The sequence below is a fragment of the Guillardia theta genome (genome assembly GCF_000315625.1).
Source record: "Guillardia theta CCMP2712 unplaced genomic scaffold GUITHscaffold_119, whole genome shotgun sequence".
NCBI lineage: Eukaryota > Cryptophyceae > Pyrenomonadales > Geminigeraceae > Guillardia > Guillardia theta.
In genome coordinates this window covers 122,037-139,128 of record NW_005434555.1, presented here as the reverse complement: position 1 = coordinate 139,128, position 17,092 = coordinate 122,037, and the positions used below count along the sequence as shown (strand labels likewise).

The 17,092-nt window shown below is 55.1% G+C and overlaps 4 protein-coding genes across 4 annotated transcripts; 3 read left to right on the top strand and 1 right to left on the bottom strand.

The window, feature by feature from the left end:
• Positions 1 to 69: 69 nt before the first annotated feature.
• Positions 70 to 3,340, top strand: GUITHDRAFT_146205 (hypothetical protein; the record flags this gene model as incomplete). Its single annotated transcript, XM_005822779.1, has 3 exons — positions 70 to 2,749; positions 2,879 to 2,973; positions 3,014 to 3,340. 3 exons carry the CDS (start codon positions 70 to 72, stop codon positions 3,338 to 3,340), a joined length of 3,102 nt encoding a protein of 1,033 aa, XP_005822836.1.
• A 1,974-nt stretch (positions 3,341 to 5,314) lies between these two features.
• Positions 5,315 to 9,929, top strand: GUITHDRAFT_146204 (hypothetical protein; the record flags this gene model as incomplete). Its single annotated transcript, XM_005822778.1, has 17 exons — positions 5,315 to 7,276; positions 7,325 to 7,466; positions 7,518 to 7,570; positions 7,616 to 7,695; positions 7,755 to 7,809; positions 7,861 to 8,013; positions 8,081 to 8,147; positions 8,199 to 8,281; positions 8,573 to 8,605; positions 8,650 to 8,733; positions 8,948 to 9,044; positions 9,150 to 9,180; positions 9,278 to 9,406; positions 9,454 to 9,479; positions 9,688 to 9,736; positions 9,781 to 9,823; positions 9,861 to 9,929. 17 exons carry the CDS (start codon positions 5,315 to 5,317, stop codon positions 9,927 to 9,929), a joined length of 3,156 nt encoding a protein of 1,051 aa, XP_005822835.1.
• Positions 9,930 to 10,208: 279 nt separating this feature from the next.
• Positions 10,209 to 11,270, bottom strand: GUITHDRAFT_155385 (hypothetical protein). The gene is made up of 8 exons (XM_005822777.1): positions 11,083 to 11,270; positions 10,944 to 11,020; positions 10,830 to 10,892; positions 10,721 to 10,760; positions 10,635 to 10,670; positions 10,529 to 10,587; positions 10,443 to 10,479; positions 10,209 to 10,397 (listed from the first exon to the last, which is right to left on the bottom strand). The coding sequence occupies exons 1-8, from the start codon at positions 11,144 to 11,146 to the stop codon at positions 10,255 to 10,257; spliced, it is 519 nt and encodes a 172-aa protein (XP_005822834.1). The 5' UTR covers positions 11,147 to 11,270; the 3' UTR covers positions 10,209 to 10,254.
• A 446-nt stretch (positions 11,271 to 11,716) lies between these two features.
• GUITHDRAFT_118000 (hypothetical protein) lies at positions 11,717 to 15,782 on the top strand (the record flags this gene model as incomplete). The annotated part of the gene is made up of 12 exons (XM_005822776.1): positions 11,717 to 12,515; positions 12,631 to 12,786; positions 12,832 to 12,983; positions 13,098 to 13,262; positions 13,323 to 13,448; positions 13,552 to 13,701; positions 13,763 to 13,864; positions 13,913 to 14,008; positions 14,062 to 15,273; positions 15,324 to 15,395; positions 15,445 to 15,540; positions 15,729 to 15,782. The coding sequence occupies 12 exons, from the start codon at positions 11,717 to 11,719 to the stop codon at positions 15,780 to 15,782; spliced, it is 3,180 nt and encodes a 1,059-aa protein (XP_005822833.1).
• Positions 15,783 to 17,092: the final 1,310 nt, after the last annotated feature.

The following is a 17,092-nucleotide window of genomic DNA, read 5'->3' as shown; positions in this document are numbered from 1 at the left end:
TGATGACAAGGAACAAATTCTTCACTTGACGTGAGTTCAGCGACTCGGATAGGACGCTGAACGCGCGTCATGAGCCTGCTATATAGTTTTCCAGATGTCTATGTAGTGAGAACTGACAGCGGTCATGGGCGCCGAACGCGCGATCAGAACAAGAGTTCAAGGAAGAGCTCTGCTCAGAATGAAGAGAAAGGGGCGGGGACAGAGAGAGCCCCCTATGTTGCAGTTCATCCTGATCCTGCGCTCCCGTACAGACTCCCTAAGAGAAAAAGTTTCCACGAAGACCCCAACATTGCCAACCTCGAAGAGCTCTTCAGGATCGAGACTGAGATCTCGCACCTGGAGGAAGAAGTCGACAAATTCACAGAGGAGGTGGGAGATAGCTGCCTGAGGCTGTCCAAGGAGAATGTGCAAGTCATGGATGAGTGCCTGGAGAACGCGATGAGAAGAATCAAAGGCATACACGAGATAGAAAAGGTCCGGCAAGTACACAATATGAGGCTGATGTATGCCAAGCAGATCGGGCAGGTAGATGTGAAGGGGAAGCAGCTGGACATGGAGTCTTCCTTCTCCAGCACTAGGACCTCTCACGAGGTTCCCGCGGAGTGCAGGTCCCTCGAAGCGTTTGCTGCGAGCATAACCAAGGAAAGCGTGAAGAACCATATGTTTCGGCGCAGAAATTCACACACGGAGGGGTTGGATGATCTCATGGTGCGGTCGATCCTCCAGTCTTTCATGCAGCTCTGCTTGGTCGACTCATCGTATGTTTTCAACTTCTCGCTCCACAGCGGAGACGAGAGTTCGCTTTGCTTTTACAAGTCAGAGGTGGAATCTCATGTAATGCAGATCTTCTCCTGGGAGAATCAGGTCTTTGTTGGATGTGGAGATGGAGCTGTGTACGCACTTCATGGAAGCCTTGGCAACATGCTGTGGTGCTTTCCTATAGATTCCAACGACAATCTTGCTCGGCAGCTCGCTCAGACGCCGTTGTTCCTGGCGGGGTTGATCAACGTCATGAAGACCAGGAAAGAAGAATGTCAGGCAATTGCATCTCTCCTGCTTTCTCTGCTTGCTGTGGGCGGGAAGGACATCACTCAGGAGATCTTAGAGTTTCCTGACTTCTTGTTCTCTTGCGGCCAGCTAATCAGCCCAGAGTCACACAGACTTTCCATGTGTATTCTTCTCTTGTTGAGAAACATCGTGCTAGTCGGGGAGGAGATTGCAGTCTCGGAGATTCTCGGGAACAGCGTCCTGCTATCGAAGATCACGTCACTCATCGTGTCCACACACGACACGAAACTTGTTCGAAAGACCATCGCACTGCTCTTCTGCATCTCGCGCTTCTCGTCGGCATCGGAGGGATTCAGGTCCAGCGGAGTTCCTCCTGCCCTGGTCAACGTGCTGTTTGCGCACAAGAACACCACTGAAGCTTCCAGCACTTGCATCGGCCTTGCGCTCATGTGTCTCGCTAACATACAAGCCAAGGAGGTGCAGATTTGGCTGAACAAGAAGAATTTGGAGATCGTTGTCAAAATCTTCAGAGCATCGTGGGAGGGGCAGGACTTTGAAGGATACCGCTTCCCCGTGGTTGACGTCTTGTTTGCGCTCAAGAATATGATGACGTTCGCTGACCTGGACATCGTCGGGATCGACTGCAACTTCGTTGGGGAGCTGGTGGAGTATGTCTCCAAGTGGAAAAAGCACGAGGAGATGCAGGGCATGAGCGGGTCGGATGGAGTGAGCGAGCTCAAGCTCTGCTGTGACATCTTGATCAAGTTGAGCGCGAGCAAGTACTGTCACAGGAAGATGCATGACCTGAGACTGAAGAAGCAGCTCGAGGACATCATCTCCTCTACACATGGGGCCGCCACCACGTATGCCTCCGAGCTCTTGCAAGAGATCAACGAGGCCGTTCACACGTACTGCGTGCGGGAGGACGGGGCGTTCCCTGAGACGGCCTCGAGACAGCCGAAGAAGCCTTGGCTTAACTCAGAATTCTTTCGAGGTAGCATGCCAGTCCTTCATGCGCGATCGCCAAGCAACAGCTTTAAGAGCATCGACGACAGCGGAGCAGAGGTCTCGATGGATTGCAGGAAGAGCGTCAACTTCAAGGCCATGGTCTCGTCCGCCATGCACTCCCGCATGCCGAACCTTTGGCAACCTTCCTTGACAGAAGCTCCATCGGAGTCCCCTCATCATGAGAGCGAGCTCCGTCGGCGCTTCGGATGCCCTAAGTGTGGTAAGACGTACGCGAAGCAGATCACGTTGGACTTTCACTTCCGGATCGGCTGCTCGAGCGGGGAGGGTGACGCGGAGAGCAACAGGCTGGCGCGGGTGAGCAGGAAGGTGATCAACAAGCTGCGATTCATGTCACAGGCGAAGGCATGGCAGTGCTGGGTTGAGCACTCTGAGCTCTTCAAGTTCCAAACTAAGGCAGTCCAACACGCTGTGCAACGTTGGAACTCTCGCCTCCTCTCGGCCGCGTTCATGGCATGGATTGAGGAGAGCAGGCGAATATCCAACGCGTGGAATGTCCTCAATCGAGTGGTGGAGCACTGGAGGCATCAGAGCACAGCCAAGTCCTTCGAGAGCTGGAAGCTATACGTGCTGTTTCAGAGATGTACGCAGGTGGAAGAGAACGGCGCGGCGAAGGTGACGAGCTCGTTGCCGAGGAGGAGCAACTCTGAATCAAACATCTACCCTACCATGATGTCTCCCTCCCGCATGAACGCCAAGACCTTTGCAAGGGAAGGTGAGGAGCATGCCTTACCGATGTCTTCCTCCCCCTCCCCCGAGACCTTCGCCTCCCCTCACCCTCCACGACACGCTCATTCATCCTGCTCTCCCTGCCGTGTTCATCCTCACGTGCTCCTTGTGCTAGCTTACTCCTCGGGCTCCGACGTGGAATCGGAACCTCCTGATACCAGCAACGGAGACAGGGAGTCCATTTTGAAAGGCCAGCTCTCCTCCCTCCAGGTACTGTGCCCCACTGGTCTATCCAGCTGAACCCTGGCAGGACTACTGCAAGCATCTAGAGCGGCAGAACGAGGTTCTCAGGAAGCAGCTCTTCCTCCTCGTCAATGGAGCTGACGCCGCCAAGGAGGGAGCTAGTGAGCATGTACAGGCGGGTCAGGAGCTACCGCCCAGAGAGACGCGGGAGGAGAACGGGGGGGAGGACGCGGTTCAAGACCACTTCCAGATCGCTGCCTCGTCGGCAAGGAGCAAGAAAGGGTCGAGGAAAGACTCGATCGAGCTCAGGCCCTTCGTGTCCGAGCTCGAGCTCATCGACTGGATCCGAAAGAGCCACACTTGGGTGGGGACGGATGCTGCAGGGCCCATGTGAGGGCGAGGAACATGATGGTGGTCGGAGGATTCAGAGGAGATGGTGGAGTAGAGTTAGTGTACATTATGAATCCGACGCGTTATATCTAGCCCTTTCGTTCACCGTGTACTGACGCAAGAAGCGATGCCGCATGCCAGTCCGGCGGACTCGCTGTCATTGACGGATCACATGGATCATATATCAGAGCCCAGACTTGCCGGGCCCAAACTGAGAATTTGTAACCGTCTGTACTGGAACGGTTCTCCATTACGACTATTCGCACTGATCAGATGGCATGACCCGGCTGGCAGAGGAAGCATCCTTGGGGTAGGCATTACCCCAAATATATGGCACCTCTAGCTCCCTCTCTCTCTCTCTTTTCCCCTCTCCTCCTCCTCTCTTACTCTCTCGTTCTGAGAGTCTTCTCATTCTGGCTTCCATTCTTGCCCACTTTCTATGCCTACTCTACTGCATAAATACTCTTATCATCCCAAGAGCCAAGCCCCTACCTGCTCTTAGTACTTCGCTACACTCTGACAGGGGCGGGCTCGCGATTGTTTAGGCCCGGTAGAGCCTCCGGGGCCCGCCGGGCCCGGCCCCCGGCAGCCCCGGGCGGCGGCGGAGCCTCCCTGTACGGTAGCCCGGCCCGGGGGCCCTGCGGCGACCGTACTACTAGGCTACCCGACACCGTGTGAGTCCGGGCCGGGCCCGACTGAGTCAGTGGGCGATGGGGGGAGGAGGGGAGCTCAGGAGTGGGCAATTTGGGGACTGGAGAAGGAGCATGGGGCGGCGTCAGGTGGCGAATGTAGGGGTAAAGAGTTGTAGCAGGGTAGGGGTATTTCTGTGGAAATTGGGGGGTGGCAGGGGTCTCTGCCAATAGCTTTAGAGGTGGGGTGGGGTGGGGTGGGGTGGGGTGGGGGCTTGAATTTGGTTGTTTGTGTGAGGGGGGTTTAGGAGCAGAGGTGGAGGGTGGGGCCATTCTAGGGAGGTAGGGGTAGTACAATTTGTACTGTGATGTTGGAGGTATAGCAAGAATGGGTAGGGTAAGGCAGAAACAGGGGGTAGGTGTGACATATTAGGGGGTCGGGTAAAGTAGAATGGGGTAGGGGTTGCTGGAAAGGAATGCGGGAAAGTGGAGGGGAGCAGAGCAAGAGGGGGGAGGAGGGAGGGAGGGAGGGAAGGAGGGAGGGGGGGGGGAGGTAGTAGTAGTAGGAGGAGGGATGATTTTGGTAGGGGCTCAAACGAGGGATAGGATTGGGAAGAAATTGAAGATCCATAGGATGAGGATTCGAATGATGGGGATTAGGAGAGAAAGGTCTTTGAGAATGAAAATTGGAGCTCGGCATTGAGGAGAATGGAATATCTGTGATACCTAGAGAAAAATTCTTGCTGACGATGCTGCATTTGGAAACTTTGATTACAGCTGAAGTAACATGGACCCTTCCTCGGTCAAAGACAAGAGTAACTTGAATCTGTAGCTGAAGAAGCCGCTGGCAAAATTTGAAATGAATTAGTGTGAGGGCAAAGAAAGGGAGGGAATTTGATTCGTTGGATTGATCCTCCAGACATTGTAATAGCATACTAGATGAGAAGATACCCTCGGTTGCGCTTGTCTTTGCTGGTATCAGAGAAAGGTTGTAGGTTTTCACGCTGTTCGAATGAGGTCTCGGTAAGAGCCTCAAGTTCAGGGAATGATAAATTCAGATGTCTCCATGCCCCTTTGCCTTAAGGTAGAGCCACATGGTCAAATGGCGAGCGCCAGCACCTTTCTCACCACGACTAGCTCCATCCTCGTGTGTTCTTGACGCTCTTTCGCAGTTGGGGCTAGAGCGATTGCGGCTCTACCAACTTCGGGGCTGATGCAGGAATAGTCGTATTTGCTAGTCTGACTTGGCAGGATGCAGATGCTTCTTTGAACACTGCCGATGATGCTGTGATTCCTTAGAGCCCCCTGCCTGCAATAGTTACCTCGCGCTCGCCATTCCTATTCAGAGGATGTTCACTTGGAATGGAAATGGACGGGAAGGCTGGCTCAACAAGCAAGCGGAGGGAATGCTGGGAAAGAAGTGGCAGAAGCGCTGGTTTGTGCTGGAGGGTACAAGTTTGAGGTACTCTCACACTCCAGAATCGGAATCTCGACGAGTATTCGACATGGACAGCATTATGAGCGTGTCTGCTGGTGCAAAGCCCACGGAGTTCCAGATCCAGGTGATGGATGGGCTGAACAAGTTGTCGAAGCTAGGTCCTGATTCTCCGAGGCATTCTGACTCTCCGAACTCGAGGTCGACAAGGAGCATGTGGAACGGGTTGCTTGATAGAACGCTGTCTCCGCCTCGGATCAGAGGAGCTGGCTCCACCAAGGAGGCCACGTCCCCAGAGCCTCCTGATATTCCTGACTATCCGGCGCCATCAGGGAATGGGCAAGCAGGGTTGAAAGTGGATGTGTCAAACACCAAATGGACGCAGCGAACGATCCACCTCATGTGTGAGACCGAATGGGATCGAGACGCGTGGGTGCAGCGGGTTCGTACAGCGATGTCACTTCGAAAAGTCACCAAGGACGCGATCAAGATCGCCACAGAGAAGCTTGAGTCACAAGAATTCGATGAAGAAGCAGGCATCTCGATCCAATCGATCGCAGAGAGCTTGGTTCGAAATGATTCCGAGGGCATCTATGAAGATTTGAAAGATACAAAGATCGAGCTGCAGTTCAGTGACTCTGACATATTCCCCATGTTGAATCCATTGAAACAGAATCAGACGATCAAACATCTTGACTTGAGATGCTCAATGGATGGTGTTAGAGGAGGCTTGACAGACGAAGCAGCCACTATGATCAGCTCATCCTTGAAGACAAACACAACCCTCACTACTCTACTTCTCACCAACAACAGTATCAGTGACGCAGGTGCGTCAGCTATCGTAGATGCAGTGATGCAGAATATGACTTTGACGGAGCTTGACCTTGACAACAACTGTGATATCACCGAGGATGGAGTGACAGAGATCTACAGCAAAGTCTCGATGATGGGGCACGACAGGTTTCAGCTGAGGTTGCCAGAGAAGGCATTGCTGCAGCGAGCTATCACCGGCAACGTAGAGAGCGTCCTCAAAGAATCGGAAGCAGTCATGCTCAGCTCTGTTGTCTGGCCCAGATTCAACCTCGAAGATCCACAGCTCTTGCAAAATTTACACGAAAGCTGGGGCCAGCAGGGTCTGGAGTTTGTGACCCCCGACAAGGTCATGGGGGGAGGGGGACGGTTTCAGTTTGGCCTGCTACAGCATCGCAGTGGGCCTTGCGGTGTTCTCGCAGCTGTACAGGCAGAGCTGCTCAAGTGTATCGTGTGGCCAGACGTGCAAGAAGACGAGAACGTGGACTGCATGGACTGGGACAAGCTGGACAGGGAGGTTCTGGATGACGTGTCAACGAGAAGCCTTGTGACTGCGATCTCGTCCATCCTGTGGCGTGCAAGGCCCGACAAGAGCTCCCGTTGCAAGGTCGTCATTGTTGAGGACCAGCTGAAGGATCTGCTGGACTGGCGATGTTTGCGGGTGGTTCAATGTTCTACCTACGATCAGCTGGAGAAGCTGGTGAGGTCTTCACTCGACATGTTTGTGAAGCCTGGAGGAGTCGTGCTGCTGGTCTACGGAGCTGTCTTGACCCATGGGCTCCATAGAGTGTGGGAGGAGACGGGGAACAAGGGTAAGCTGCCTATGTCGAGCAGCTGCCACCCTCACCCCAATGGCTACTCGCTAATCGTGTTGGAATCGGACGCGTTCTTCTGCGAGCAGAGTCTCGTCAACCTCCTGCTCATTGGACACGCCACCCCTGATCTTGAGCCCAAGGCAAAGAGTATGATCGGCTTCCTGACCTACACCGAGAACTCGAAGCCTCTCAGTTCCCCGGCAAACTGGAAGGATCACTCCGTCGTGGGCACGAACTACAAGACCCCGAAGGTGAGCATGCCATTGCAAGCTGCTGCTCGTTCTCACTGCTTCTCTCAGGTTCCTATCTGGGTCGTTCATGGTGGGAGTCACTACACCGTGCTCATAGCGAGAAGCAAGGGGCTGCTGCGCTTGCCTGAGCCCTCCCAAAAGGAGGACCAGGACAGCGTGAAGATAAGGAAACACAGGAGAGTCCCTAGCGGTGAGTGTTGGCAGAAGTCAAGAGATGTCAGAGATTGACGACGGAGAACAGGAGGGATGGCAGGAGAGTTTGTGTTGGAGCACTACAATGGACTTCCTCCTTCTGTACGCAAGTTTTATCAGCATGGAAGCGCGTAATGTCTGCCGCAGGGCCCAAGGCTGTCGAAGCTCTTCATGTCTTTCAGCTTCGATCAGGATGGAAACCCAATCGACGATATGGACTCGAGGAGGTAACTTGTGTCTGCCGACAGCCTGGCAGTGAGGCGGGTTGTGGTTGACTGTGCTTCAGAAAGTGGAGCTTGGATCACTCTTCTACGCCAGAGGGTGTACCGAAGGAGATCGATGTGAGAAGTGGACAGGAGGAGGAAGCTTGGATAGTGAGCATGTGTGACCAGGTACCTTGGGGACAAGGCGAGCTGTTTGACAAGCGCGAGGTCAAGGTCGGCTCTGTGCTGATTCAGACGTCCAAGAGCGGACCCAACGGGCTGGACCTGATCAACGCTGGGCCAAGATTGCTGCGTGCTCATGACACCTCCGACATGGTGAAGGTGAGGGCGATAGATGAGGAGGACGAGGAGTGGAAGAGGAGCGAGAAGGAGAGTTGACACGTTGCAGACCCTTCAGTTTATGATCGGCAACGAGGACACTGTGCAGTCTGTTCACTGGAGGAGAAACCCGAGCAGTGAGTTTGTATCTTTTCCCAGCAAGGCAAGTTTGACGTTTGACCCATCAGGCGAGTGGAGACCGTTGGGCAAGGACATCAGTGAGCTTACGGATAACTTTGAGCTCCTCTTGTGCTGCTCCGCCGTCCCCATGGTGCTCATCATCCTTCCTCTCCCTCCTCCCTCCTTCCCTCTTCCTCCTCCTCCTCTCCCCGTCTCCCCCCTCACTTCTCCCGTCTTCCTCGTTCTCCCTCCGTCCTCGTTCTCCCTCCCCGCGTCTCCCTGCTGCCTCTCCATTCTCCTTCCTCCCTCACCCTGATTTGCCTCCTCCCTCTGATTCCTCCTTTCTCCCTCCTCCGATCTCCCTGCTCCCACCCATCTCCCCCCTCTCTGCCCTCCTCCCTTCTCTATCCCCTCCTCCCATCTGCACTGAGCGACTTGGCAGTATCCGATCCCTCCTTCGCTGGAGACGGTCGAGGTGGGACTGAACCATTCCGCCTCAGGGCTCTGATCTCGCTGCAGGTAAAAGGAGGTTTCCATGTAACGAACAAGAGGGAGTTCTCGGACGGCCACTCCACCGAGTTCGAGATAGCTCTGGACCCGCAGGTAAGGGGATGAGGAGGAGCTGGAGGAAGAGGAGCAAGGGTGAGGAGGAACACAGGGGCGAGGAGGACTGAGAGGGGCTGGAGTGGAGAGGGATCAAGAGGAGGAGGGGACGGAGAGGGAGACGATTAGGAGGGAAAAAGGCTGGAGGGGGGTTGAGGAATGAGGAGGGGGAGGGTGGAAGATGGGGAGGGAGATTCTCACAGGCGGTTGACAGACGGAGGCCAATGTTCTCTTCTCTGCGATGTACTATGACAGCAAGAAACATCTTCCTGACATAATCGTCCCTACGGACAAGCATGTGATTAGGATAGGTACTTTCTCCTCCTCCTCCTCCTCCTCCTCCTCCTCGTAGTTACCTCTTTTGTTGTCTTCGTCTCTCCTCTCCTTGGTCTGCTGCTGTCTCAAACTTTTCAAAGCTCCAGGGATGCTCCCACAGATCGTCAGCAGGTGAGGGAGGAGAGGTGCCCCTTGCTGCTCGTCAAGTTGAGCCTGCAGGCGTGTAGCTGATGACGCGCACTACCTTCCCCTCTCTACCGTGCGGCAGGCAACTAGTAAGGCTGTTCCAGTGGCTGCTGTGTGAGCTTGTGAGGCAGAGTGAAGACGAGAAATGGCGATGCCGAGGCTGCTCCCTCCGCTGCTCGCAGAGCTCCATGTCTGAGCAAGACTACTTTAAGTGAGCTCATCCCCCTTGCTGGAAGACATCGCTAACTTTCAAGCCAGCTGTCTGTGCGCAGTCAACGATCCTGGTGAGCTTTTCCTCCTCCACCTCCCCTCCTAAACCAACTCCTCCGCTTCCCCCTGTTCATGTCCTCGTCATATCCCTCTTCGTCCACTCTCGCATCCTCCTCCCCTCCACTACCACGACCGCTTCCTTGTCTTTCTCCTCATTCTAAACCTTCTCCTCAAGACACACTGTCTCCTCCCCACCCCCCTCACTGGATCCGCTTTTCACAGATTCAGTCATATGCAAAGTTTGTCAGCAGCCCCTGGAAGTCAGCGGAAGGTTGATCCGTGTTGCTCCCTGCTTGCCGTGACTTGGCACATCAGGTGCCTTTGGCTCGAGTACGGTCGTCTGCCCATGCAGATCAAGGTTTCTCTTCCCTCCCCCTCGCAGGGTCCTTGTTCAGGTTAACGCCTTTTACCGCAGTCGCACATCGATAGCAGCGATCGTTGGCGACCGCAAGCATCGCAGGTGAGTAGGAGGGGGAGGGGTTGGGGGCTGCAGGACGTGTGATGGAGAGGAAGAAAGGGGGAAAACTTATCGGCTGATAGGCGATCCCACCCATCCTCCACGTTGTGCGGACGCGATGGGCTAACGCTGCGCTTCGTCCGGGTCCTCTATGGCCTTCTAAGGGAGGCCCTTCCTTGTGAGAGGAGCGGAGCAAGGAGCAGCAGAGCTAGAGAGGGGGGAGGAGGAATATGCAGCCATGGGAGACAAGGGAGCGGGGGAGGAGGGGGCTGGGGGGTGGCATTCCTCCTGATTGCAAGGAGATTTATGAACAGGCGTGTACACTACATGAACTATACAAACTCTGGCTCGCTCCTCGACATTCCTGCCACCTCCGACGCTTCGCTATCATCGTTGGCGCTCACAGCCGAGCGCAAGTCCGTCCTTGACAATTCATCGATCCCCACGACGACAGTCAGGAACAGCAGAACCATCCCTGCCCAACCTCCGTCACTCGATCAACAAGCAGGATGGCAGCTACCGAACTCCTTGATGCTTCCTCGTCCTTCCCACATGACCTGAGCTCTCTCGTCACCGGTTCGCTGCTCATGGGAGGGAGGGCCGCACCTGCCGCCACAGCATCTCTTGGACGTTGTCGGGGTTCAAGGCCTGCGGCACATCCCGTCCTGCTCGCGTCAGAGGAGGAGAGCTCAGGAGGAGGCAAGAGGATCACCATGAACGTCGATGAGTCCGTGATCGTATCTCAGCCCTGACATGCATCAGTGGCGTCGGAGAGCGGCAACAACCGTCCGAGCTCACTTTTCTCTTGGTTGTTGAGAAGCTCGTACGCGGAGTGGACCTACGGTGTCGTCATGAGCGCTCTCATCGCATCGCTCCTAGTTGTTGGGCCATTTCATAGCAAGTTTACCTTGGCGAACTTCATGCAAGCCTGCGGGTCATCTTGATTCATGTCTGGATGTACTTTCCTCACCTGCAACAGGGCCCTGAGCATCGTTACGAGAGAAGAGAGAAGAGCTGGAACCTGCGAGAGGTATGCGCTCTTGATCTCAGATAGCTCCGCCGTGTTGTTCACGCCAAGTATGCGGTACGGGCATGTGGCTACAGCGGTCAAACAGGGTCAGTAAATGTACCCGACAAAACAGGCGCAACTACAGCATTACATGTGAAGACGTGGCTCTGAGACGAGGAGCACAGGCCTCTGCCCAGAGGACTTGAGTCGACCATTCTTACATCTCTTAGAGCAGGGAAAGAGCAGCAGAAGCGCCGTACTTCTCCTCCCCCTCCTCCTCGCACTGCTCGGACCGCGAGCATGGCATAGAGAAAGATCCTGGAGTTTGTTGCGCAACTCGATTCAAATCGATTCTTGTGAATGATTTGAATCGATGTGGGCTCGTGGAATTAAATCGATCAGAAATCGATTTGAACCGATTTACGGTTTTTCAAAATTCGAACGGCATTTATTAACACGCCTCAGGAGACCTACCCCTCTGTTTGAGCCTACCCTACCCTTATTCGAACCTGGTGGGTTTGAACTAACCCCTACTTTCATATGACATGGTAAGGTCTTTTATAGGTAGGGTTATCTCAATCTGGGTACCGATGCAGACTACCCTACCCCCAGTTTTGTGCCTCAGGGTCCGCGTGTTCCCTTCCTTGCCCAATCGCCCCCTAGTCGTCTTCGCGCTTGTCTGTTGTCGCTGCTCGCCGCCCTTAGCTGCTGCCTTGAGTTCCCCCTGTCCTCCTTGAAGCACCTTCATCATCATCCTTGCACAGTGAACTGTGCTCTAGGACAGCATGAGCGAGAACGTGCGACCTGCTCTTCAAGCACTCGACCACAACAAACCGGCGAGCGAACCGATAGCAAAGCGCAGCAACCATGCGAAAGAAGACGAGAGTGTCACTAAGAAGTTAGAGGATATGAGCTCTGAGAAGGAGTTCCTGTCAAACAAGCTGAATGAAGTTCTGGATGATTACGAGGAGCTGAGGAAAGCATATGACGAGCTTCATGAGCACAACAAGCAGCTCAAGGTCGAGCTGATCAACACAGCAGAGGAGTCATCAGAGTGGAAGAACTCGTATGAGAGCCTGCAGACAGAGGGATCTGAGCTGTTCAAGACTTACGAGAGGAAGTGCACCATGTTGAAGCAGGTGACGGCTCAGCTTGAGGAGCAAAAGTCAACGATGCAGGAGAAGGAGAATCGGATGAATGCGATGCAACAGGAGCTGAGAGATTCTCAAGCTGATCGTGACGATCTCCGTGCCAAAGTGAAGGCCCAGAGCGAGCTCTTGAACCGTCAGGAGAGTGAATACCTAGAGCTCAAGTCCGAATACAACCAGCTGTTGGAGAAGCTGGAGCTGCTTGAAGGAGAGTCAAGAGGGCTGGCAAGGCCGGCGAGCTCTGGCCCAGCAGAGTCGTCCTCCAGGCTCGAGAATGAGAGGATCGAGTTTGCAGTCCACAAGTCCATGGAAGAGATCGTGAAGTTGGAGGAGATTGTCAAGAAACTCTGGGCCAGCAACTGGAACCAAGGCGGCTGCGTGGACAACAGGAGCACCGAGAATTTCTCCGTCTTCAAGACTCCTTCCCGCACCCCTGGTGAGAATTTCTCCTCCTCTCTTCCATTCTTCTCTTTGCACCTTCCCTCCTGCTTTGGAACCATGTATCTTTCTCCCCCCTGCACTTGACTTTCTTGTTGTTGAACGAGTTGTAGGCCGCAACCTCCACAAGACACCCAGCAGAGTGATAGCAGAGATAGAGCAGCTGTCTCCCTCGGCTCTGCAGGAGAGAGCAGAGAGCCTGATCATCAGGAACGACCTTCTTCGACAGGAGCTGGATGCCAGCAAGCGAGAGCGGGAGGAGAGGAAAGGTGAGAAGCGTTGATGGTTCTTTCCACTCTGACTCGTCAAGCAAGAGTACGCGCAAAGCTGCGAGATCGCGCTGCAGGAGAGGATCAAGGACTTGGACGAGGAGAGGCGCAGGAGCGACGCGCTCTCGGACAAGCTCGAGTTGCTGTCCAAGGAGCTACGAGCCCTGCAGCTTGAGAATGATTCTATGAAGCAGCAGGTAAGAGGATGATCGGGAGAAGGCAGAGGGCGAGAGAACGGAGGAAGGACTTATTGAGGAGGAGGAGGAGGAGGAGGAGGAGGGGCCGTCCATTTGATTCTCTGGATCCCTCAGGTCAAAAACCTGGAGGAAGCTGGGCATGCAGCAGGGATGGCTGTACAGCAGGAGCTTGAAGCCGCCAAGCAGCACCTGAGCGAAGCTGAGGAGGTGAAGCGACTGCACGAGAACTCCATGGCGTCACTCAAGAAGCAACTTGACGAGCAGATCCTAGCCACCAAGGTGAAGCTCCTCCCCCTCCTCTCCTCTCCTCCTCTTTCTTTGCTGATCGTTCAACGGCAGAATGCTGAGAACGACATGCGGATCATGTACAAGCGGCACAAGAAGGAGATGCAAGAGATGAGCGACAAGTTCAAGGCTGGAGACTACGAGGAGCGATACAAAGAAGCCGTACAGAAGGCCTCCCAGGTCCTCCTCCTCCCTCTTCTCCCTCTCCTCCTCCTTCCTCTCCTCCCTCTCCTCCTCTACTTCCACTCTCCCTCCCTCCACTACCTCTTGACTTCACTTGCAGCTCGAGACGCTTGTGAGCAAGTGGGTCACCTACGCACGGCAAGTGGTGGAGATGCGAACCCTGCAAGCCCAGCAGGTCGACCAGCTGGAGGTGAACTCCCGGGACATGCTCGAGATTGTCGAGCAGGCAAAGGCCATCAAGCTTGAGGCGGTGTGTGAAGGAGGAGGCGGAGGAAGAAGGATGGAGGAGATGACGAGGGTTCGATGAGCAGGAGGCAAAAGTGGCGAAGTGGTCGCGACAGACGAGGAGGATGCAGAGGGACATGACGAAGCTCGTGAGGATGAAGACCCGAGCTCTTGAGGAGAGGAAGGAGGTGATGCGAGCCCCGCACCCTCCCAGCTGTTGCTGACCTGCAACCCAGCTGCATGACAAGTACCTCGAGCTGGTCGAGGAGCTGCAAGCGCAGGGCGAGTACGCGCAGCAGCTGGAAGAGAACGAGCAGAAGATGATCGCAAAGGTAAGGGAGGGGAGGGGAAGGAGGGACGAGGAGTGGGGCTGATCGTGACGCAGTTCCGTGCGGAGATGGAGGAGGTTGAAGAAAAGCTTCGAGAGAAGCACGCGGCTGAGATGAAGGAGGAGCTCTCCAGGCTGCGCGAGGAAGCAGCAGAGCGCGAGGAGGAGCTGAAAATGATGCTGACGGCGGCGGAGGAGGAGAGAGACGGGCTGGCTCAGTCGGTCGAGGAGCTGGAGGCTCGCGCGGCCCAGCAGGAGGTCCAGCAGGCCCTGGCGGCGACCCTGGACAAGGTGGAGGCGGAGGCAGCCCTGGCTCAGCTGGAAAAGAAAGAGACGGAGCTGGGGGAGCTGAGAGCGAGGGTGATAGAGCTGGAGGAGGCGACGAAGCAGAACGACCTTGTGTTCAGCGACACCATGGCAGCGATGCAGGCGAAGGAGGATCGGTGCAGGGAGCTAGAGGAGGAGGCGGCCAAGCAGGAGGCCGAGCTCAAGAAGCTGCAGACAGCGATGGAGGATGCAGAGGCATTCAACGACTCCGAGAGGAGCGCGACACAGGAGGCGCTCGACGAGCTCACCAAGTCGCTGGCGCAGGCGCAGGAGCAGGTGGAGGCAGCGCAGGAGCAGGTGGAGGAGGCTGAGAGGAAGGAGATGGCGGCGAAGATGGCGGCAGCATGCGGCATCGTGCGGCTGACGCGTGTGGCTGTGGAGGTTGCGGGAGAGGAGGAGGAGACGGACATGATCGACCCCGAGCTGCGGCAGCACTGGCGGGAAGACTCGTACGAGCAACAGCTGGCGGAGACGAAGACGTCCCACGAACTTCGCGCCCTGCTCGTCGGGCTCGCCTGCTCCGTCGAGAGCCTCCTGACGAGCTTCTCCTCGCGCCGTGACGAGCTGAAGGAGCAGGTGGCAAAGCTGCTGGAGGAGGAGGAGAGGAGGTCGCAGCAGCTGCAGGACAGCGAGGCTCGGGCGTCGCTGCTGCAGGAAGAGGTGACAGAGCTCAGGAGGACGCAGGAGGAGTGCATGAAGACCATCGATGCGCTGGAGAAGTCTCAGAAGGACTTGGAGGAGGAGGTCGAGGCGAAGAGCAGGGAGTGGATGCAGCTGAAGGAGGAGGCGGAGGCGCTGAGGACGGAGGCGGAGAGCTCGAGCATGCAACTGGCCACAGTGTCGGAGGAGCGTCAGAAACTACAGGAGGAGAACGAGAAGCTGCGCCCTGAGCGAGATAGCTTGCGAGCTGAGCTGGAAGATAGCAACATCCGACGGGGTCAGGTAAGAGGAGGAGGAGGAGGAGTGGAACTTTGGATGAGACTGGCATGCAGGCTGAAGCAGCGGAGGAGAGGATGCGAGAGAAGGCAGAGAAGAAGCTCGCTGCCCTTCGTCACAACTTGCAGGTAGGAGGAGGAGGAGGAGGAGGAAGTCCTTTCTGACTGGTCCCTACAGCGCTCAGAGGAGGAGTGTGCTTCTCTTGACGCCATCCTCGCTCATGTCCGTGCGGTTCTACACATGTACATCGACAGCCCGCAAAACCTTGATTCAGTGAGTCTCCTCCTCATCCCTTCCCTGCCTCCCTCCCCTCTCTCCTCCAACTCCTCCCCACCCCTCCCTCTCTCCTCCAACTCCTCCCCACCTCTCTTTCTCTCTCCTTCCCCTCCCTTCCTCCTTCTCCCCCACCTCTCCCTCCCTCCTCTTGATACGCTTTTCTCCATCGATTGACGCGTGCTCAGCTTAAACGTTTGCTGCATCGGATCAGCCCTGAGGATACTGAGGAGGAGAATTGAAATGGATGACAAAACAACAGACAAGAGTCTGACGAGGCGGGAGGATGTAAACCAATCGTACTAACTAATGTGAATGAACTCGAAAGAGATGACAACACGATTCGAAGACCATAACAAGTCCTTTGAGCTGTCCAGAAACTTCAGCTGTCATACAAACACACAGACTGGTTATGAAATGTCAGTTCGGATTTTGTGGTGAACACATGCTCGAGGAAACTTCATTTTTGTATCTTATCTTTCTCATGTAAACATATTTCGCTCCTCTTACGCTAAAACGTTGTGCTAATTTCTGTCGATATGGGAAAACAGAGGATTCAAGTGAGATGTGAGGGTAGAGAGTAGAATATAGTAGGATTCTATCCGGCCTCGTCACTATCCATCCATTTTCGTTTTCTCCTGCGACCTCTCCAAACGAAGCAAGCTGGACCCATTACACGTCTGGATGCAAAGAACGAAGTGCTCCATGCATGGAAGAGGGAGGAGCGGAGAGAGCACAGGAGGGAGACAAATACCAGGCAGAGAGCATAAATGATTTGCGGAAGAGGAACGGAGGAGGAGCGGAAGAGGAGCGAAGGAGCTGGTTGCCAAGTGTTGTCAAGGACAGGACTGAGGGGGCCGCAGGCCAGGGGCAGGCCCGGAGGAAGAAACAGGTGCAGGGATGGACACGAAGCAGGACGCTGAGGGGCAGGAGAGGGCCCGGAGGAAGGAGCTGAGGGGGGAGGATCGGAAGGAGCTGAGGCGGGAGGATCGGAAGGAGCTGAGGCGGGAGGATCGGAAGAAGCTGAGGCGGGAGGATCGGAAGGAGCTGAGGCGGGAGGATCGGAAGGAGCTGAGGCGGGAGGATCGGAAGGAGCTGAGGGGGGAGGATCGGAAGGAGCTGAGGGGGGAGGATCGGAAGGAGCTGAGGGGGGAGGATCGGAAGGAGCTGAGGCGGTAAAGATTTACTCAAAAAAGGTGGGTACAAATATTTTTGCCAACGAGGAGGGGTGGGGAAAATGGATGGGGAAAATGGATGGGGGAAATGGATGGGGAAAATGGATGGGGAAAAGGCTGGAATGGGATAGATAGGATGGTGAGGTATCAATGGTAAAGGATTCAAAGGAGAGAGGAAAGAGTAGCATATCTTAGCAAAACATGAAAATCTGGATAGATGAGCAGGGAGTAACCAGTGGCAGGACAATTTCTAGTTGTAACTTTATATTACTTGCTGCACTCTTAACTGTTTTCAACTTGCAGGCCCTTTTGATATGGAATGCTGGTCTCAAATATAGCAATCACAATCAAACTGCCGATGTTGAAACAGAACAAAG

Excerpts from the sequence above, each read along its gene's own strand:
- GUITHDRAFT_155385 (XM_005822777.1), bottom strand. The coding sequence starts at position 11,146 with ATGGTCGACTCAAGTCCTCTGGGCAGAGGCCTGTGCTCCTCGTCTCAG. Across the intron at positions 10,893-10,943 it reads AGAGCGCATACCTCTCGCAG|GTGAGGAAAGTACATCCAGA; the intron begins GTTCCAGCTCTT and ends GCCCTGTTGCAG. Across the intron at positions 10,671-10,720 it reads TCTCAACAACCAAGAGAAAA|GGCTGAGATACGATCACGGA; the intron begins GTGAGCTCGGAC and ends GATGCATGTCAG.